Source organism: Elgaria multicarinata, chromosome 7 (genome assembly GCF_023053635.1).
Source record: "Elgaria multicarinata webbii isolate HBS135686 ecotype San Diego chromosome 7, rElgMul1.1.pri, whole genome shotgun sequence".
Lineage (NCBI taxonomy): Eukaryota > Metazoa > Chordata > Lepidosauria > Squamata > Anguidae > Elgaria > Elgaria multicarinata.
The window spans coordinates 74,033,485-74,056,316 of NC_086177.1; the positions used below are offsets into that span (position 1 = coordinate 74,033,485).

A 22,832-nucleotide genomic window follows, 5' to 3' on the forward strand; every position below is an offset into this window, starting at 1 on the left:
CTCCTTTAGTGAACCCTTCGTTTGTGTGAGTAGAAAAATTACTCCATCACAGAATTGTACTATAGGCGGAATTCATGGGGGCACTTATGACCACGCTGATTCCCTTCCATCCCACTGATTCCCTTCCACAAGTGGTGGGTCCCAACAATCCTGTTGCACTTGAGGGTTGCTGTGTCATCCAAACCCAGCGAGCGTGGGTTATGCAGGGGTTAAACAACCCTCACATAACCCATTGTTTTATGATTATGCAACAGTTCTTCAACCCTTACTTAATCCATTCTTGCCAGGTTCGGATGACATTGCTTATGCAAGGGAGATTTAGCACTGGGGAAGCCTCATTTCTGGAAAGAGGCACATTGATGCTTTATGCATGCTTCACTGATCTGCCACCTTCCAGAAATGAATGTTTCTGTTCATTTCAGGTTGCCACCAGAAGCATTAAATCACCATTGCGCACGCAGTAGTGCCCACTTGCACAATGTACTTGGCAGAGTGAAAGAGAATTGGTGGAGACATAAGTGCCCCATTGGATTCCGCCCTATATTCCCCATTGATGTTGACCACAGCAAGGCTCATTTCCCTCTTCTTTCACCAGTATATACATTATTGACAGGGGAGGAACAAAGTGTGTGAGCAAAGGATATGACTTTCCTATCATATAGGACATAGGCACATATGTAAAGATCCTATTGGGTCCAGTGAAATAAGGGGAATGTGTAGCAATCCTGTTCTCCCGTAGCCCAGAATCTTTTTTTATATGATGTGGGATGCATTATTCTAAGGGCCAAACTAATAGTTCTTGGTTTATTTACTCCAGAGTTAGCATAAACTACCCCGATTTGGATTGGGACATCCAGCAGGGTGTATATGTTAAACTCTTCCTCTCACCTGTTTTCATCCCCAAATTCCATCCTCCATGGGGAAAGGGAGGCTATCAAAAGAAGAAGAAGAAAACTTCCAAGGACTCCAATGAAGACATTCTTTCTTTTCTTTTTTACTCACCTTGACTAAGTACCAGTGTTATGAGTCTGTAATCCTATGCAAAGTTTTGTAAGAGATGCTTTCTTATTGTTAGATTTGTCACAAAGTAATTCTATGCTCAATATGAAAAGACTGAATTAACTTGTGTTAACAGAGAATACACAAAGGCACATCCTATATGGTTTACCTCATTGCACTGGATCCAGAGGAGCTCTGTCCGTCAGAGAAGGCTTGGCCAGATCCAGCTCATTGTCTTCAATCATGTGCAGCTATTTTTTTCCCTTTAGGCTTGATTTATGGGATGCATTGCTTTGTTGCTACTCTTGTGGTAGACTGCATGCTCTACGTGCAGAATGTCCCAGGATTAATCCCTGGTATCTTCTAGTTAAAGAATCTCTGATGCAGGGGTACCTGGTGTCCCCCAGAAGTGTTGAACTACAGTTCTCCTCGCTCCACTCAATATGACTAATGATCAGGGATTATGGGAGTTGTATTCCAAAACACCTCAAGGGAATTAGGTTGCCCGCTCCTGCTGTAATGGAAGAGCTCAGAAATTTACATAGAAACATAGGAAGCTGCCTTAGACTGAGTCAGACCATTTGTCCATCTAGCCAAGTATTGTCAGCACTGGCTGGCAGCGGCTCCCCAGGATTTCAGCCCAGCAGCTTTTCTTGCTCTATCTGGAAATGCCAGGGATTGAACCTGGGACCTTCTGCATGCAAAGCAAATGCTCTACCATTAATTTCTCCACTAAGGTGTTGGAGAGCTACTGCAGGTCAGAGTAGAATAATACTTGGTAGATAGATTAGTGGTCTGATTTTGTATAAAACATCTCCTTATACCCACAGAGCTTCATAATTGCACAAAATGCTGTCCTTTCAGTAGCAAGTGAATTGCAGCTGCTGTGCCCATCTTCTGGTATTGAGGCTGTTACAACCAAGAAAACCAAAAGGGCAAGAGTTCACAGACTTCCATGCTGTGCAATATGATTACTCACTGTGTAGGATATTTTTCTGTTTTTGATATAAAAGCCACAAGTTTTCTCAAGAAAACCCTCTCATAAACAACAATATGGAAGGTGGCTGAGTCATACAAGCTGAGTTGTGTTTTTTAACCAAAAGAGCAAAACCCTTGGGATGACTGCTGGGGTGATTGCTGGGTTTTAGTACTGACACAACCCTATAGGACCATTAAATGCAAATGTTTGAATATGTTGCTACATGTGTATTTGTAAAATGTATAATCGATTCAGCATTCCCCCCCCCCCCCAATTGATTGTTTAATTTGTTGTATTTCAGTTATATCACATGCTAATGGAGACTGGAGAACTGGAGAATACCTACATTATTTATACTGCTGACCATGGTTATCATATTGGGCAGTTTGGACTGGTCAAGGGGAAGTCAATGCCATATGACTTTGATATCCGCGTTCCTTTCTTTATTCGTGGTCCAAGTATAGAGCCGGGATCAGTGTACGTTCTCCTATGTCTGCAACACAGCTGTTGTACCTAATGTAAAATATTTGTAAGCACATTTGATTGTCATTCTTAGTGGCTGGTTTTATTTCATCAGGATTATTGCAAAGCATTGGCTAAGAAGAGCAAACCCCCTCTGTTTTTTCAAAGCTTGTTAGTGGTAGAATGGAACATCCACAGTACAGCTCTATGCAGTTCTTTTGTAGCTTACTGCACAGGGCTCTTATTGTAGCTTACTGCTAAAGAGTGCATGGGGTCATGTGAGGATATCCTTTACTGACTGGGGCTTTAATGGAGTAGATAAATATAGATTTTTGTCGTGGGTCTGTTGGTTAGAGTAGCATGGCTGCTTCACCTTCCTGCTTAACTTAGATTCATATTAACAAAATATCTTGACAATAACATATCTGCTCGTAATCACAATCACTTAATGGGAGCTTGTAGACTTTCATCCTGTTATATATGTTTATCTCAGAAGTACCCCACCACCATTAGATGCCATTCATATTCGATGAGGATGGAAAGGTTTATTTCTAATGTGCATAATACAGCTTTGACCTTTTTTGTTAATTTGCAGAGTATCTCAAATTGTGCTGAATATTGACCTTGCTCCAACGGTTCTGGATATTGCAGGACTTGACACGCCTCCAGATATGGATGGCAAATCTATTCTAAAACTCCTGGACCTTGATAAACCAGGGAACAGGTGAGTTAAAGCTCTTTTTTGAAGATTGTTTGAGAGCAGATGCCAGAGTGAATCAAGACGCATTACGAAAAGGAACGGTGGCGAAGCAAGCTCAAAAAACTATTTTAAAGAGCACATTTATAAAACTGTGGGAACATGTGAGACGATAGTTGGTTGGAAGGAAAAATAAATTGTTCACCTTTAATTGCCTAGACAAACATAGTCCTAGAGGCCAACAGTAAATATTATTATTTTGATTTCAGGTTTCGAACAAACAAGAAAACCAAAGTTTGGCGTGATACATTCCTAGTGGAAAGAGGGTAATTATTGGAGCTGAGAGAGTTCTGGGAAAACTGCCTGGTGGGCAACTGATTTTTTTTATTTTTTATTGCACAGCAAAGCAATACATTTCGTGTGCAAACTCACGGAGCACGCTTCTCTCTCCTGGCTTGGCCAGTTTGTTGGCTGCCATTAACAATGCAGTGGGTGAAGCGCGTTCCGTGAGTAGCTTTTCGCAGCAGTTTTCTAGATCCTGTTGCCTTTTTGTTCTTCAGCTTGTCACTTAAATTGGTGTTAGCTGTTTGATGTCAGGAGGATGCTGGATTCGTAGTCCTGCAATAACGTCTGACTCAGCTCAGAGCCAGTTCGACTCAAAGCAGTTGCAACGTTGAAATATCTGAAGCAACAATACTAAAGCACATCCAGAGAACCTTCCTTTCAGCAATGAATCTCAAAGTATGGAGAGGGGCTCCGATGTGTGTGTGTTCCTCATTAGACCTTGACCTGGTTCACACAATCACCGCGGCCAGGTTGCAGATTTAAGCCCCTGCTGCCACAGATTTTCATGCCATTCTAACCCTGCAAGGGTGGCTTGTTGGGCAGCTAATAAACTACCCTACAACAAGCCATGGGTTCTAGATTGTTTGTTAACCACCCCAACAAGCCACCCTCGCCAAGTGTGGATGAGACAAAAAGCTGCACCCAGTGAGGGTAATTATGCAAATCGACCTGCACACAACCGGCACGTGTGGCTTATTAACCAGCCTGTGATCGTGTGAACTGAGCCATTATTGTGTGCAGGGGGCAGCCCCCACCCACCCCTCAAAATAACCCATATGTACATTCATTAGAATTCCTGAATGGAGTCTCTTACGCTCAGGGGTGCAGAAGTTCTTTCAGCCTGAGGGAGAAATTCTGTTTCAGAGAAGCTCTCAGAGGCTGTCGTCCAGTGGTGGTCAGGGCTGAAGTTTAAAAGAGGTGGGGGCCAAAATTCTAGAAATATCAGTAAATTGAAGCTTAAAGCTCTTGCTGTCAGTAATTGGGCTTTAGGAGAGGCCATTTAACCTTTTAGAATGGGGGGTGGGGAAACTGCAAAAGCCAGAAAACGACCAGTCAATTGGCATTTAGGAGGCATAAGAACATAAGAAGTGTCATGCTGGATTGGACCAAGGATCCATCTAGTCCAGTACTCTGATCACACAGTGGCCAACCAGCTGTTGGCGAGGGAACAACAAAGCAGGACACAGTGCAACAGCACCCTCCCACCCATGTTCCCCAGAAACTGGTGCATATAGGCTTAGTGCATCTGATACTGGAGGTAGCAGGCCAGGGGAAGTGGGTGTGGACACTTGGGGAACCCTGAAGGGGTGGATTTAGCCACTCAGCCTGAGGTTCAACACTAGTCCTCGTCAACTCCTATTCATGCATTACGCATCCTCGCACAGTTACAATTGGGTGGCATGCAGAGTGTGGCCCTGCTCACTGTCCCTACGCTCCACATTGCAAGGGAAGGTCTAAAGCCTGCTCTAAATGTTGGAACCCTGTACATGAAAAGGAATTGTGTGCACAGCTGTGAGGTGTAAGTGTGTCCAGGTTTTCTAATGAACCTGCCTAGGCTATGGAGGGAGCCTCCAGTGCTGCCCCCCCTCCACTCATGGTCATCCTTTGTGCATAACAATATCTAGAAAGGGCTTGCATGTGGCTTCCAGTCAGGCTTTCTTTTTAGTAATTAAAAGACTGTTAGAAGGTGGTACTTTTAGCTTGAAGAAGTAAACCCAGAAAGACTTAGATGAAAGCTGTGCCCTGGTCTTATGCCAGAGCATCCCACCTGAAATACATAGCATACTTTCCCCCCTAAAATAAAGGGTTGGCTTTGTGGGGAGGGTGGGTTCCCCCACTATGACTTCCTTCTGCTACAGGGAGAGCTCTTCTGTCTTTATTCATACATATTATTTATAAACACTCAAAAGCGCTGCCTCCTATTTCCTTTCGAAAGGAAATTTCTGCGGAAGAAGGAAGAGACGAGCAAAACTGCCCAGCAGTCGAATCACTTGCCAAAATATGAGAGAGTGAAGGAATTGTGTCAGCAAGCGAGGTACCAAACGGCTTGCGAGCAGCCTGGCCAGGTAAGCAGCTGATGATCACCCAGTATTTCATTATGCTGGTATCAAATGTGCCTTTTTGAATTTTGTTGTGATGAGACAGCATATTGATGGAGTGATTTGAGTACAGTTAAATGGGGTGGAACATCAACACTAGCATCACCTTAGTTCAGCTCAAGGACATGCACAGTGGGCTAGTGCTATTTCTCTAAAGGCATCAGCCCAACCTACTTCACAGGGTTGATGTTGTGAGGATAAAATGGAGAGGAGGAGGAGGATTATGTATGCCACTTCGGGTTCCTTGGAGGAAAAAAGGTGGGATATAAACGCAAAAATAAATAAATAAATAAATAAGGTTTACGTTGCAGCCACCTGGTTATCTCTAGTTATCTCTGCCCCTAAAGTAGAATGGCAGCTAAGCAAAGTCTATACACCTGCTTCTTGTCACCCACCAGAAGGGTAAGGAGGGCAGAAAAAGGGCAGTTTCATCTAGTCTAGAATAGGAATGGATGAATCAACCTGCGTTTGACCTTGTTCAATTTTGCATGTGTTCATTCGTAATTCTATTCCATCCCATTTCTGCATCAGTCTGCACAAAATTTTGCATTTATTTTTATTTTTTTTAATTCTCCAGAATACCTACTTTTGTATGCATTTGGGGAATTTTTTGACCATATCACAAAATTTGGAGAAGTAAAAAACTGAATGATAACTGCATTCCAAAGTCTTAGAAGTGTGAATCAGGACATTTCACTTAAGCATTCAGACCAGACACCATGCTTGAGAATACCTAGTCGAGATACAGCCAATAAAATATATAACAACAGTTAAAATATTAATAGCAATAAAAATATAAACTCAGTAAAACAGCAATAAAAACAGCAATAAAAACAGCAACAGCGACAATGGCAATAACAGCAGCAGCAGCAGCAGCAACAATCGTAATATGAAGAGGAGGCCAAGGTAAAATAATATGTTTTCATGGCCTTCTTAAAAGCCTGCAATTACAGAGTACGATGGATCTCTCATAGCAACTTGTTCCAAAGACGTGGGACTCAGGCCTTAGCTAGATGGGGCTTTATCACGGGGCAAATGCCGGGATCGTCCCTGTGCATCCACACTCAATCAATCACTTTATTACGGTCCGGGACCAGCACAACAACATTAATTCAGCAACAGCAACCATACAAAGTAGTACAGACCCTTAGTTCCCATCTCCCAGAGATTTAATTGTCCTCTGAGGTTAATAGGTTATGACGTGTCCTCATAGCCAAGTGGGAGAATTTAGCAACCTTATAGGTAACTGAGAGGTTTCTATCGGCAAGGAGAAACTTGGTATAAAATTCTTCGGTGTTACCTGGAAAGTCCTGTAGTAGAGGATGGATTAAGCCTGACCGGGCCTCTGAGTAGAACGAGCAGTGTAAAAGCACATGAGATGATGTCTCTATCTCACCTGAATCACATGGGCATAACCTTTGGGAGACTGGAATTCCTTGATATCTGCCTTCTGTCAACTGGGAAGGGAGCACATTATAGCGAGCCCTAGTAAACGCCCACCTGTATTTATAATATGTAAGGGAGCTCAGATAGGCCGCAGGTCCACCGCCCTGTATATCTTGAAGAGAACTGTAAATATATAGGATTTGGCTTAGATCATTCTGCAGTTCAATATCCCAAATACGCTGCTTAACAAGGTCTTTGGCTTTTTCTAAGCCTATGGCTAGTAGATGTTCTGTAGAGAGCCCATATGTGCATAATTTCTCTTTGATAATGTTCCACCATTTCATCTGATAATTGTCTTGTAAAATTAGGGGAAGCAGCCCCACTGGGGTCAGCTTAAGTCTAAGCCAGGTAAATATAGTAATTTGCCACACATTAGCTTCAATTCTAATTAATCCACTCTCCATTCGTAATGTCGCATTGGAGACACTTCTTGGTGTCAGAAATAATGACCTTAAGAAGCCCGATTGTATTTTCTCATATATGGCTAAGTTGGAAAATGGTCCCAATTGTGCTCCATACAAGAGCTGTGCTCTCGATTTTGCCACAAACAGTTTAATTGCGGCTGGAATAAAATTTCCTCCTCGTGTATGAAAGAACCTCAGAATGGCTGCTGAACTTTTCTTGGCAAGTGAGGAGATAATTGATCTGTGCCGTTTTCCTTCTAGATGCTTGGAAAACGACACCTAGATATTTAAAACAAGAGTCTTGTTCTACCTCATTGTTATCTATATACCATCTGTGGATCTTGTTGCTATTGGCAAACATCATAATCTTTGATTTAGAGTAATTGATTTGTAATCGGTCCTCCTTACAATGTAGGGCAAGGGCCTTTAGGGCTCTTCTAAGGCCCTGTGCGTCCACATGATGCACAGGGGATCCCAGGATCAGGGAGAGATGATCCCTCTCTTGCCCTGGGATAGAGCCCTACATTTTGGGCCTGGTTGAGCCCGAGACTGCGGAACGTCTGGCCCGTTGCCGCGGGTTGACCTGGCTCCACGCGAGGAGCACTGCACCCATCAGGGGTAGGGTGGGGGGAGTGGGGAAATTATTATTTTTTTAAAAAAAACACGTCCCTTTCGGCGCTCAAGCGCTCCTGTTGCTTTTACAAAAATGGCAGGCATGACACCTCTCCTCCTGAGGTCATCATGCCTTACGTGTAAAAGGAGGCGGGATCTCACGATAATCACATCGCGGGATCTTCCCTCCTCCATCGTGGAATAAAAGGTAGATCTAGCTAAGGTCAAAGAAGGCCCACAACTTGTTCCAAAGATGTGGGACAAAGAAGGCCCTCTCACATGTGGTCATCTACCTAACTGCTCTCATGGGTTGCCAAATGAGAAAGGCCTTTCTTTCTGATCTTAATGTGCAGGCAGCCTGATACGGGTAAAGGCAATCCTTCAAGTAACTTGGTCCCAAAGCCTTTAAGGTCAAAACTAGCACTTTAACTTGGGCACACAAAAACACTGATAAGCTTTGCAGCTGGTGCAGTATAGGCATTATGTGATCGACTCACCTCGCCCCCACCAGTACTCGGGCAGCCAGCTAGTCCAGCCTGGACATCACTAGTGCATGGATAATTGAGGTAAGGTCTGTCTTCTCCAGATAGGGCCGCAGCTGGCATACCAACCTATGTAGTAATATATTGGCGTACCAGCTGGAGTACCAGCCTAACTAGTAATACTTGTAGTAATATCTTCAGCCACTAGGGGAATTAATTTTTCTGAACCGTCCAGAGAGCTTCGGCTATTGGGCGGTATAAAAATGTAATAAATAAATAAATAAATAAAATAAAAAATAGGGGAAGACTTTCATAGTACACTGCTTTTCTGTTCATACAGTTTGAAGCCAGCAGAGATGAGTAGGCCAAGCAACAAAGTTTTTCCTCCCCTCCCTCTTACAGGGAGAATGGAGTGGACTAAACCTTCCTTCATGGGTCTTGTTCAGGGCCCTGTTCAGGGAGCATGAGGTCACATAGACGAGTTGAGCACAGTGTCTCCAACTCTGACAGCTGCATACGTTTGCTTGAAGGCTTCACTGTATTAAACTATGGACTATTCCGTGCGAAGCCAGGTTTGTTCACTAGTTAAAAGTAGTAAAAAAAAAGGGGTGTGTGTCTTCCATTTTGAATCTGTAAATCCTTCATAAATTTCATTGAAAATGCCATTGATGGAGGCTCTGAGTACTGATGGTCTATCAAGTACAGTATAAAGTACAAGGATATCCACAAGGTCATGTAGACTTTAACTATATGTGTTAAATTGAATGCAATGTAGATTAATGTGTACTGAATAAAACTTTATCCATGTAATTTCTATAAAGGCATTCTACCCTGTAAAGCTCTTTTAAAAACTGCATAGCAACCTTAATGAGAAAATGTGCACCTAAATATTATGCCTTCCAACTTGTTCTCAATAATTTTATGCTGCTCTTTAAACTAGTGCATTTCGGTTACTTTTAATGTGATTTAATTAGCCAAAAGTAATTAACTATGCCATCTGGGCATTTCTCCTGAGTTCTGGAGGGATGGTTAGGGATATCTGGGAAATAGTTAATGAAGATAACTGCTTCCTAAAGCAATAGTGTCCTAGAAAAAGAAGAGTATTGTTTGGGAAGTTATCTTTAAAGGAAGCCCTGCTTGAATCAAGGTCACTGCCGACTCTTTCATAGGATAAACTTCCAGTGACCTAAACTCCATCATTGTAAATCAGTGAGGCTGATTTGCTTCACTTTTTTTTTAACAGTTCATCTTTCTTTTAGGTATTTATAATACTAAAATGAACAACCCAATTTTTGATGCTAAATTTAGGATTTACACTTTCTTCTGCAGAGAAACGGATTTGTCCAGTGACAAATCCTTAATTATTCTGTTTTAACTTGTTCTGAGAATGAACTAAAGTTTATTTGCCCATGTAGCCAACTTCATAACTGGCTGCTTAAAATATAACCACTTGGTTAAGTTGTTTGAACGTATCAGGGGCCTCCCCTCACAGTTTTTGTGTTAAGTATTTTTATCTCACTTCTTCAAGATGGCTGACAACAATAATTAAAACAACAAAGCAGCATAAAGTAATACCAATACTTAAACTGTAACAGCAACAACCAGCAATACAAAGCAACAAGATCTCATTAAAGGTTTGACATACAAAAGACTTTTTAGAAAAAGTAGATTGTATACTTTCTCCAAAAGGCCAATGAAGAGAAACCGGTCTGAACCTCATCAGGGTGGTCATTCCATAGCTTTGGAGGAGATCTTGGTAAAGGCCTACTTCTTGCTTCCAGTGTTCTTCACACTCCACATGCATGTGCCCTGCCTGCCTGCCTGCCTGCCTTCCTGCCTGCCTTCTGTGGTACCATCAGTATGTATGGTGTTGTACAGACTACAAGAATACAGGTCCCCAGCCCAGGAGCTGAAAACATAAAATTTTATGTCAGCAAAACAGGAGAAGAAGGAGAGAAAAGGTAGGGAGTGGTAAACAGTGGAGTTTACAGAAGTGGTAGTGGAGGAAATAGAGGTAGCAGAAAACAGGGAAGTGATATGCAATTGTTTTAGTTAGCCTTAGTTATAGGCTGAATTATACTAGGACATGGGAACTAGGGTGTCGTGGCAAATGGTTCATAGAAAGGGCGAGTTTTGAGGAGGGATTTGAAGGGAGTAAGAGAGGTGACATTGCACAGGTGTTCTTGGAAGCAGTTCCAAGCATAACAGGGCAAGGGAGCAATGTTAACTGCAATTAATTTATGTATTGTTTTGGTATTAACCAATTTCTTCTCCCCACCCCGCCACATAACTAAAAAATGATATATAAGTTTATAAAGTCTGCTCAAATGTAAGTACATCCTTCCACTAATTCACAGAAAGGTCTGCAGGCATTTCCAACTTGGCTTCAAAAATGGATTTAACATTGGGCTTTGATGAGCCTGTCTAGAGAAGACAATTCTATACCTTAGTAGAGCACCAATGCCTAATCTACACGAAGCAGGATATTGCACTATGAAAGTGGTATGAGAACGGTGTATAAAAGGCAGGAGCCACACCAAGCAGGATATAGCCCTATGAAAGCGGCATGAAAGTGGTATATGGTATGTGTCAATGGGCCCCAACAGTTGTCAGTGCACTTCAGTGCCGCTATAAAGCAGTACTGTGGCTCCTGCCTTTTCTATACCACTTTCATAGTGCAATATCCTGCTTGGTATAGATTAGGTCGAAGGTTGAGAAAGAGCAGGACCAGTATTTCCCCGAAGATCTTGGTGACAGGGGAGGTTCCTGTGGGAGCCTTGGCAACATTATTTGTTTTGTATTCCCAAGGCCTTGGGTGCAATGCACACCAAGTTGAGCAAACTTGAAAAATCTTGCTGAAATCCAGTGAATGAGTTCTTCCCACTGGGTTGCACTTTTTACGCCTTGGCGATCAACCGTTCCACCTTATTTAAAGCTTAAATTGTCAGCTGCCAGGCTTTCCGTAACCTCTAAGCATACCTACTGTTGAGGCATCTTTTGTAGACGGTGTAATTAATTTCTTCATTACATGAAAGGCTTTCGCGGCTGTCTCAAGCTGTCACAGCATATTAAGTAAACAGCGTTCATTTTAAATACTTAACCGGGGCATTTATTGCACTTTAATGATGTTGAATGTAAAGCTATATTAACACTCTTACGAAAAAACAATAAGTGGAGAGTGTCATAATCTGCCTCTCGGGGTTTATTGCAAGTCTTTCCAGAATGGTGTGTCTTGCCACTGGCTCCCTTGACAGTTCCTTGAGGAGACTGTGTGGGCTCCTCTTCGATAGCTAGATTTGTGGGAACAACTTCAGGCAGGAATGTAGCAGGAGGGTGAGAGCAGGGACTTGGGCAACGGTTGCTTAATCTCTCATTCTTGGGATAGGATGGCCATGTATCATACTCTACAGTGGACAGCCCTCTGTTTTGAAGCCGTCCTCTGTCTGGTCCAAGTCCGGGGGCTGATCTACACCAAGCAGATTATAACACTTTTAAAACGGGATGAAAACTGTATATGTAATGTGTCCTGGGCCTGAACAGTTGTCATAACCATTATAAACCGTTATAAGCAGTAGTATAGATCCTGCCCGGTTTAAAGGTAATCTGCCTCACTGACAAGGTATTGTGCACTGCAGTGAGACTGTGGGTTTTGTCATTGTTGCAAAAGTTGGTCCGTCACAAGGGCGCTGAGCTTCTTTCAGCCCAAGGGCTGAATTCAATTTGGGAGAAGCTCTCAGGGTCCGCATTCCAGCAGTGGCAAAGGGGTGGGCACAAAGGCAAAAGGTGGCAAGGCCAAAATAACTGCAGCTTTTAGCTTAATGATCTTACCACCAGTAACTCTTAGAAGAGGCATTTCAAACTTTTCGGATGGGGAAAACACACAAAGCCTTGGAAACCACCAAATAATTCAGGGACTAAGGGGAGGAATAGGAACCACCTAGTGGTGTGGGGAAGGGGGCACAGCCATCTGGGTCATCCTGGAAGGCTGGATTTGGCCTCTGGCTACGTCAGATTTGGCCCTGGGGCCTGAGGTTCAACACCCCTGGTCCATAGGATCAGGATGTGAAGAGTTTTAATTTGCTCCAGTTAACTCTTGGAAAGTAAGATCAATACAGGGAGGCTTTACAATTCAGCTATCATATTACAGATAGGTGGCTCTCAGATCAAGTCCTTGCTTGGAAGGTTGGATTTTATACAACAATTTACAGGTGAGACAAGAGAGTCGCTTTCTGTGCATACTTTTCTTCAAGAGAAAACAACACTGAGCTGCCTTTTAAAATCTTTCTTTCAATTAAATGCTTCTCGGTAATTTTACAAAGAGAGCTAGAATGTTCTCTCAGCTTGAAATGCAGCAATTCTCTCCAACCTTTCTCCGTCGACCACATCGTTTCTCAGCTTCTTGTATATGATATAGGCTGGTGTGGTGTTAGCTAGTGCTATAAGATATCCTTATTGAGAAAACCAGAAACACCCCTGCTCCAGCAATGTATACAACTGCCCAAAATAGGAATGAGAAGAGATCAGGGAAATAGATGAATACTTTAAAAATGAGACTGGGGCTAAACCAGACAAAAAGGTTTTTTAATATATAGCTGTGTGTGTATATGGGCCTGTTCAGACAGCACACTAGGCCGCTAATCCTTTTACAGCAAATGGTTAGTGAGCATGTTTAAACCGTGGTTATGTAGCTACCATGGTTAGGAATGGTTCACATGAAATGCTGAGCCATAATGTTTAGCTCTAAATACTTATCCGCTGTGGCTTAGCATGAACATCTGACCAGGGTTATTGTTAATTATCAGGATCTGAAGAAAGCTCCTCCCCTGAAGGGAAAAAATTGCACTGGGAGGAAATCCCCAGTTATTGCCAATGGGCCTTTTCCCCACAAAGTAAATACCAGCTTCAGAGGACGGATTTTGCTCAGGACTGCAGAAGGGGAGGAAAAGGTTGCACTTGGGCTGCAATCCTGATCATTAGCATGCGTTTGCACCCATACGATGCTGTTTCCTTTTTTCTTTTGCACAATGAAGCATTTAACATTTTGCCCTTAGCATTCTTGTATGGCAAAGTATAAAATTAGAGTGGTGTGTGTTTAGCTATAATTGCGCTCTTAAATATATGCGTACGTTCTCTGTTCCTGCTAAGTAAAATAACCATGGCATGTTCTGGGAAGTTTATAATGGGTATCTTTTTATGTTCTTTCAGAAGAACCCATGCACCTGCTTAAGGTAAAAATGTTGTTTTGACAATAGGAAATAATGCTTGCTCGTGTGTGCTCCGATCCTTTGCAAGTTCTTCTAGGAGTGTACTCTCTATGTCGGGGGTGCAGAGCCTATTTCAATCCAGGGGCCAAATTCCATTTCAGATAAGCTCTTGGAGGCCACATTCAAGCCATGGGTGGGGCCAAAGGGAAAAGGAATGGGGGGGGGGAAAGCAGGATATTTTAGCTTAAAGCTCTTGCTGCCAGTAACTGAGCCTTTGGAGAGCAATTTCAGCCTTTTAGGATGGGGTGAAACCTGCAAAAGTTGGGGAACCATCAAATGATTGGTGGCTGAGGATAAGAGGGTGGGGCCCTCTGGGGACTTCTGGATTGGGGCCCTGCACCTGGGGCTTTGCACCCCTGCTCTCTGCAGTCTTTTTTTTTTAAAGCTAGCAATTGTGTCTATGTTTTTGCCCTTTAACTTCATTGCTGGAAGTATGTCAGATCTGTAAAGAGCTGTGAGTTTCTGACTTGCTAGGGTTTACTGTTCAGCTGGATTAAGCTGTCAGTATGCCGTGATTCATAATCAATATTTTAAAATTCTCCAAGGAGCTCAGGATATATTCAATCTCCTTCTCCAGGCACCCTGTGAGGCAGGCAGCATATATCGGCCTTCTCCAGCCAGATGCCCTCCAGATGTGTTGGACTCTAGCACTAATCACCTCCAGCCTGTTGCCCATGCTAGCCCAGGGTTGCTGAGAGGTGTCATTCATACATCTGGATCATATCAGGTTGCAGAGGGATTGTATATATCAAGTGCTCATATCTAGGAGTGACCATGGTGATTGTGCTAATACTAATCACCCTTCTGGCTCGTAGATTTCTCTGGGGAAGTACATACAAAAAACTGCATGGAGGGGGGCTGTGGGGCTCTGTGGGGTGACCCTGCCCACTGCCAGAACCACAGGCACCTCCCCACTTTTCTGATAGATGCCTGGGGGACATTCATAAGAATGAGTTCCCCACACATACAGATGTATGCATGGACAGCTCCTACACTTGAGGAGGCACTCTACATACCTGTGAACACAGAGAACTCATTGGGCCAATTTGCATGACGCAACAGCTCATCATGGGTTAATTTAGCCATGATGAGCTGTGGTGTGTGCTGGTCACCATTATGAATATGCAAGCTCTGGCTGGGGGTTGCCATGGCTTGTTGTGTTATGCAAACCCTGAGCTCAGGGTTTTGCATAACAGGGGGTTATTTGAGGTTTGAACAACACTTGCATAACCCTAAAACAGCAGCAGCCCTCTGAGGCTTGATTAATCCACTGTGGGCTGTCATGTCATCCAAAGCTGGTCAATGTTATGAAAGTCTGTTTGATGTTCATCAGGGGAGAGGGAGGGCAGTGTGTGTTTCTGTGGAGGTGGATGAGGGTAGCCTGAACAGATCCAAAAAAAACCCTCCATGCATGCATTGATTGAGAGGGGCTTGGATGAAACCCTGTCCTGACTGAGCTATTGGAATGGTCTTGGATTCAGGGACCACTCAGGGCTTCATCGTTACCATGACAACTGTCAGATTGTCCCACTGTCCAACAGGCTGAAACAGGGCAGGCACTGGACTTGGTGTTTTGTACCAAATGGCGCTGGTCTGTGGGTGAGGGGTCCTAGTTGCTGCTGTGTCACAAAATTTCATATACCTACCTGTGTGTGGGTGAGGGATGTAGTAACTACTCATCAGTACCTAGTGAATGTGGACATTATTGTGGTAACGGACAAATTATTTTTCCACTGGTAGCTTTGAGTGCACCTTATTCACAAATGAGAGATACGTGTACAAATTCCAAGGAATTTAAAAGAGCTCTGCAGCCCCTTTTTGGGGAAATGCATTAGCAACTTGTTGAGGTTAAAAAAAAACCCTGCTCCTTAGGTAGCCAACATTGGATTTTGGTTTCCAGCCACGTTTCAAACTTATGGGGTTCCAGGCTGTGTTTTAAAATGGAGGGCATCAAAATGTGAAATGAGTGAGAGTTTTCATAATCACGAAAACTATGGTCTGTAATTGGATCAGTAAAACAGGGGTGGTCAATGGTTGCTTTCCTCGATCTGGTGTCCTCCAGATGTGTTGGTCTGCAACTCCCGTAATTCCAGCCAGTAGACCAACACACCTGGAGGGCACCAGGTTGTGGAAGGCTGTTCAGCGGTTTCTCTTGGCAGGCTGCAAACTGCTATTGTACCACTGCATCTCTGAAGAAAAGCCACTAAGGGTTGGTGACTGAAGAACCTCAGCAGTACAGTCAGGAAGCAAAGATGGTTGACACAAAGGTCTGGTGATTTACTTTAATCTCCTTAAAGAAGCATGCATTGGTGAGGAAGTACAGATATTCAGTAGGCTGGTGATGTGGTTATAATTGAGGGGGGGAAATCCAGATACAGTCAGTGAATGCATCATCTATTCCAAAACTGGAGAAAAACTGGTTCGATGAGAGATGTTGCTATTGGTTAGTAAAAAGCCTTAGCCTGTGCTATCTCCATGCAATCATGGTATTCAAAACGTAGTCAGTCAGAAAAACATCTTGTTGGCTAGATTCCAGCTGCCTGACTTTTTGTGCCCTCTATGCATGATCGTAAAGCTTGCACACAGCCATATGGTATCCTGTTTTTATTAGTTCTTATTAGTGGTAGAATACTTGGTGTTGAATGTAGGGTAAATGATAGTATTTCTCGCATTGGATGTGGGCAAATTGACAAATCAAACTATTTCTGGTTCATGTCAGGATCTCATGTATTCAGCCATAAGTCTGTTCTGTTCAATTTCAAGCCTGAGGTTTGCCCATCCCTGCTTTAAAGATCTTAAACGATGTTCTTAGTGGGCTATTTAGTTCTACACAAGAACTATAAAGTTAATTTTAAAGCATAAACAAAACACTGGAAACATTTTTCCATTTTAACCACTTTCAATAGAAGTTGGTATTTTTTATGAGTGTATTTGCATAAAAAGGTCTATTCTTTTAACTCACACAAAATAGCCAGCCTTGGATCTGTGTGGCACTGACCATCCCTTTGAAAGATCTGTGTATTGATTATTTGGCTTCTTCCCATTCATGCATTCATATTCTATTTACACAAAATATACTTTGGTACTCTGTGCGAAATCATCTGTCAGCTTCGTGCCCTAAATTCAAACAGCAGAAGTAGTATAATGCCATTTATAAGGACCAATTACAAGTCACAAACCAGTGCGGTGGCTTTCAGGTTTAAAAAAAAACTCTTCCTCAGGCTGGATGTTAACAAAAGAGTGAATGAAGGAGAGAAGAAAAGAAGTTCCTGGTAAAAGATGTGCACAATGTAGAGCACTCTTAAAATTGTGAACTATGTAAGATTGTCTCTCCTGTAAGCATGCATGGAACCATTTTGGATCAGGACCATGGCGCTTTGGGAGAGGAGGGTTTAAGCTTCCTTCTCACCCCCTTATTTTCATCCCATGATTAAAGGAACTTTTTGTTCGGCCCTGAGGAAGCTCTTTGCTAGGTAAATATCTTCTAGTAAATTCATGGGATAAGCAACATTTGAACCCATCATTTCCTGATTCGTAGCTCAATCTCTTAGCCATTACGCTGCACCAGCTCTCATAAGGACTCGCTGGAATCCTCATGTCAATTGTTTTCAAATACCTGCCTTAGTAAAGCTCTTTCACTTGGCCGCAGAATATTGTGTTCAAGTCTGGGCTTGCTCATCTCGCACGAACCTTATTTTCAGCCATATGTGCCAACTCAGAGATATCATCCTTCCTCCCATTCATTTGACACTTTGTACTTGCACAGTGCTGATCTCCTCAATATTTGATATTGTACTCCTGTAGAGGGGTGGAATATGTCATCTTCGTTCTGGCTCCTGGCACCCATCTCACTCTTTTCTTTCTCTGCTTCATTCTTCCATTCTTCACTTGTGCCATTCTTTTTCAGCCTTGCATATGCTTAGAACACAACCCTTTCAATATTTAACTGTGGGTGAAAAAGCAGGCTTCCTTTAGAGCCTGCTAGACAGTCGGAGGTGTGAGAAGACCCCCCCAGGCTCAGCTGATCTAAGAGTCTCAGACATGTATTGCTTTCATTCAAGCTGCCCTGGTGATTCAGTCATGCTGGCTGGGGAATGCTGGGAGTTGTAGGATTTTCCTGGCTAAACATGTATAAATTTGTACCCTTATTTACAAAATCTCAATCCTACTTTTCCATTGAGAATCTCAGCTGCTTTTGGAGCAACTGTGGTTGCAGATATTGCTTTGTGGAGTGCACCATAAGCTTACTTATATGCAGCTACATTGCTGCACTGAAGAATTGTTTGTTTGTTTGATTGATTCTATTTCCATCCTACCCTTCATTAAAAAACAAACAGGGTAGGTAACGATATCAAAACAATAAAATACAATAAGCAGTATTAAAACAATAAAATGCAACACACTTAGTAAAATTCTTGGAGAGAAACAAATACACAACAGAGATCATTGACCACTCATAAATGCCCGGGCAAATGGATAGGTCTTAGCCTGGCACTAAAATGCCAGTAAAGTTGGACCCCTGCATACCTTTTTGGAGAGGGCATTCCAGGGTCAGAGTGCCATCATAGAGAAGGTCCTGTCTCATATCACCACCCAATGTATTTCCCCTAGTGGTGGGAAATCAGACAAGCCTCTCCTCCAAATGTAAGGGCAGGCTGATACACAAAGAGACATTCCTTCAAGTTATCATTTGGAGACAAAAGAAGCCCAGAAATGTGAACTTGCCCCAAATGAGCTGTTGGCAATTCATTAGAGTTGCTTTGTATCTTAAGGAGTAAAATAGAGAATAGGACCTGAATGGCAAGCATATGAGCAGATCTGATGAAGATGCAAGTCTTCAGCTATTTCTTCTTTCTTTACAGAAAAATAGCAACCTGAATGATCCTTATGGACCAATCCTACAAACATTTATTTTATGTATTAAATAAATATTCCACCTTTCTTCAATAGGACCACGGTGTTGGACATAAGGTTTCCAGGATGTCTTCCATTCAGGCATTGACCAGACTCAGATTTGTGTAGCTTCAGAAAAGTCACTACATCATGTACCTTCAGATCATAGTTGGCAGCAAGCCCTATTGATTTTTACAGAACGTTTAAAAAGTCTAAGACTGGCATCCTTTGCAGACTTACTGAGCAGCACTGATCTCCGTCTTCCTTTCCTGTATAATTTTTCTTCCTGAATTGCTTAAGAAATATGATATCAAATGAATAAGAGGAAATATTTTGTTTTGAAAAGGGGGAAATATTGTGAAATTAGCCTTAGGGGTTTACTCTGAAGTTTGGTGAATTACAGATTTTCCCTCTCCCAAAATTTATTTGAACATAAGATCATAAGAAGAGTTAAGCTGGATCAGATCAAGGGTCCATCTAGTCCAGCATGCTGTTCACACAGTAGCCAACCAGCTGTCGATCAGGGACCCATAAGCAGGACATGGTGCAACAACATTTGCTCACTCATGTTCTTCAGCAACTGGTGTATATAGGCTTACTGCCTTTGATATTGGAGGTGGCACATAGCCATTGAAAGCCTTCTCCTCAAAAAAATCATCCAACCCCCTTTTAAAACCATCCAAATTGGTGCCCATCAACACATCTTGTTGTAGTGAATTCCATAGTTTAACTATGTGCTTTCTGAAGAAGTATGTCCTTTTATCTGTCCTGAATCTCCCACCAATCAACCCATGACTTTGGGTTCTAGTATTATGAAACACCGAGAGGGAGAAAAATGTCTCCCTAACCACATTCTCCACACTATGCATAATTTTGTACACCTTTATCATGTCTCCCCTTAGCCTCCTTTTTTCCAAGCTAAACAATCCCAGCTGTTGTAACTTCATCTGGGAAGATGCTCCAGCCCCTCGATCATTTCAGTTGCTCTTTTCTGCACTTTTTCCACCTCTAAAATAATTTTTTTTAGGTGTGTTGACCAGAACTGTCTTAGTGTGGTCACCCCATAAATTTGTATAAAGGCAGTATGATACTGACAGTTTTATTCTTAATTCCTTTTCTAACTAAGCCTAACATGGAGTTTGCCTTTACATTGGATGCACACTGTGTTATTTCCCCCCTTTTATTGTGAATATTAACAAAATAGAACAGAAAATACATTGTGAAAATGGAAACACACACACCATACATTACGTATATAGGATTATCGTCGATTTCCATCATGCGAACCATTCATAAAAAAGGGGGTGAGAGAGTTATACAGAGGTTTCAAGAAAAGCAGACCAGATATCAGTGTATTTATCCACTTGCAAGTTATGTCTATATAACACCCGTTCAAAAGTTGATAATGTTATTAAGACATCAATCCATTGCATTATGGGAGGTGTGGATTTGTCCTTCCAATGTGATAGTATAAGTCCTTTGGCTGTCATAAGGGCTTTGAAGATCCATCTGCGCTGACCAAGAAGCACAAGGATGACACGGAAATTCTTGAAGTGTTCCATACTTTTTCTCTTCAGATCGTATAAATCTTTTGCCTTTTACTAAAGAATTCAGTGAATGCACACTGTGTGGACATTTTCATCGAGCTGTCCACCACAGCCCTCTTTCTTGGTTGGTAACCACCAGCTTAGATCCCATCAGGTTAAACTTGAAGTTGGGATTTGTTGAGATCATCTCTCTCTCTCTCTCTCTTTCCAACTATCTATTTATTTAATATCTTCTTTGGGTGCTTCCAGAATAGGCTTTCAAAGTACAATTGCCTTGCTTCATTAATAGAATTTTATTGGAGATCTCATGATACTGTCTTCCACTAGTAAATCTCCCATGTTTTTCCGCCACTTCTGTCTTTTTTCATACCACACCAAAAAAATTAAGGAGGCAATGGCAGAATAGTGCAATGTCTTTTGGTAGTACTAGGAGCCCTGTAGTTACTTCGTTCATATTTCATACAAATTCAGGTTTACTTAGGATGAAAGGTAAGGTTTAGCAAGAATACAAAGACAAAATATTGATCACTATGATGGCATTGCTTGCTATGTCCCCCCCCAAAAAAAAACAATTTGGGCTAGTTTAGCCTTTTCCAACCTGGTGCCCTCAAGATGTCTTGGACTACAGCCCCCATCATCTCTAGCTAGCATGGCCAATGACCAACTGAAGGGCACCAGTCAGGGAAGGCTGGATGAAATAGTTTGGAGGTGAATCTGAACAGCATATTTATTTTATTTTCCTTGCAGAAATGGCAATGCATCGAAGACACATCTGGTAAACTTCGCATTCACAAATGTAAAGGGTCCAGTGCCATTCTTTCCATCAAAAAGCGAACACGGAGCATACATTCCCGGGGATACAGCAGTAAAGAAAATGAGTGTGACTGTGGAGAGGCTGATTACCGGAGCAGTCGGATGCAAAGAAAAAATCAAAGGGCCTTTATGAGAAACCCCAGTGTACAAAGTAGGTAACAGTTGACTGGGGCTTTTGGAAAAGTTCATTGCAACTTTAGTACCAATCAATATGGAGGAAAGTTCTGCAAGTTCCTTGTGGCCTGTAAAAATAAATCATGCCCCTTCATGCAAATGATTGTGTGATCATTTATGATCTAGTAAATTAATGAAGCTGTACTTATGAGTCAGAAATCTAATTCAGCAATGGCAGAATTCTTATAACTTGATCTAACATGTCCTAACTGTAAAATAGAGAAGTCACAGAAAGTTAGCCAGTCGGAGACTCATGAGATATTGGTGAGCATAGTAGGGAACTTGCACTGATGGAGTTGACATCACTGTCCACAGGAAGGGCCAGAGAAAAGTGTTGTGAGAAGGGCATTCAGTGCATCTCAAACATTCTCCAGTGTAGCGCATTTATCAGCTTGTCAGTGCCTTCCCGAGTGAAGCACTCGAGTTCCACAATACTGATTGGTTGACTCTGGTCAGGTGTGAAGCCACCTGCCCCTTCAGAGCAGATTTTCAACTGTGATAAACAGAGAAAATAATAATAATAATAATAATAAGGCACCAAACTTTTGATTGAATAATCATGCACGTGGAAAACAAACCCCTGCCGCCATCAAAACCAGTCAGTCTACTTCATCATGGAGTGAGGGGTGACCAGTCAGCTTTCAATCTATAGCCAGGTGTGTGTATGTAGGTGTATGGTTGAATGTGGGGAAATGGAGTTTCACCCACAGCAACCCCTGCTTCTCCTGTTTCTATGCATCTTTGTACAACCTAAACCTGTTAGAAGTGGTGTTTACAGCATTGTGCAATTGTGACCACGCAGTAAGCTGCTTTTTGTGCTTGGTTAACTGAGTGATGCATTTCTAGAGGTGCTTTTTTGCTTTAAACAACACCAAGCTCAGCCAGGCTAGCATAATCTGAAGAGGGGTATATAACTTCAAGAGTTTGCTCTCACTACTTTTTAAAGGCAAATTGATCTGGTAAAAGTAATGCTATCAGCTGCTCTGTGTGTTCTTCCTATGTTATTTCTCATCTGGATGCATGTATTTAATGACTCTAATACAAAGTACCTGTTGCCTGTAAAAAATTCTAATCAGCGAAGAGCTATGTTTACATGGCCTAGTTCTTGCATGGCTGGTTTTCTGCAGAGGATAAAACTTGCAGAATAAGTTTTTTAGATTGTCATGGCAATACTCTTGCCCAATCCACCATCCTCCTCCTCCCCAGCACTAAATGCGATTTAAATTGTTGTTCAGCCATATGCAGGGAAATTCTTTGTCCATATTGCATTTTAACACATCCAGATCCCCACAACAGTGAAATTCCGATCTAGCTAGTTTTCGAAACATGCTTCTGCAGTGCCCTCAAGTGGACTCTGATGTGAAGCAGTTATCATATGGAATGAAACGTTCACTTCTTGTATTAGGGAGACCAGAGAAGGTAAACAGGGGCTAAACAGCAGAAGGAGATCATAGAATGGACTGTATGAGTTCAGATGGGAAAATTACATATTTGGATGCTTCCCCATTTTTTTAAAAAGACCCCCAGGTAGAAAACTAGCATACCAGGGAGCTGGCTAAGCCAGAACCTGTTTCTCTGGTGTACTAGTTCTTTCCTAGCAGGAAGCAGATTTCTTT

At 42.3% G+C, this 22,832-nt stretch overlaps 1 protein-coding gene across 1 annotated transcript in view; it reads left to right on the top strand.

Annotated features, from left to right (window-relative positions):
* The window catches only part of SULF1 (sulfatase 1), a 125,183-nt gene that overhangs the window by 83,215 nt on the left and 19,136 nt on the right, over window positions 1-22,832 (top strand). The window contains exons 8-12 of the mRNA XM_063130815.1: window positions 2,280-2,455; window positions 3,036-3,164; window positions 3,407-3,463; window positions 5,419-5,548; window positions 20,977-21,193. Coding sequence (XP_062986885.1) covers window positions 2,280-2,455; window positions 3,036-3,164; window positions 3,407-3,463; window positions 5,419-5,548; window positions 20,977-21,193 — 709 coding nt within the window. The remainder of the gene's footprint in view (window positions 1-2,279; window positions 2,456-3,035; window positions 3,165-3,406; window positions 3,464-5,418; window positions 5,549-20,976; window positions 21,194-22,832) is intronic.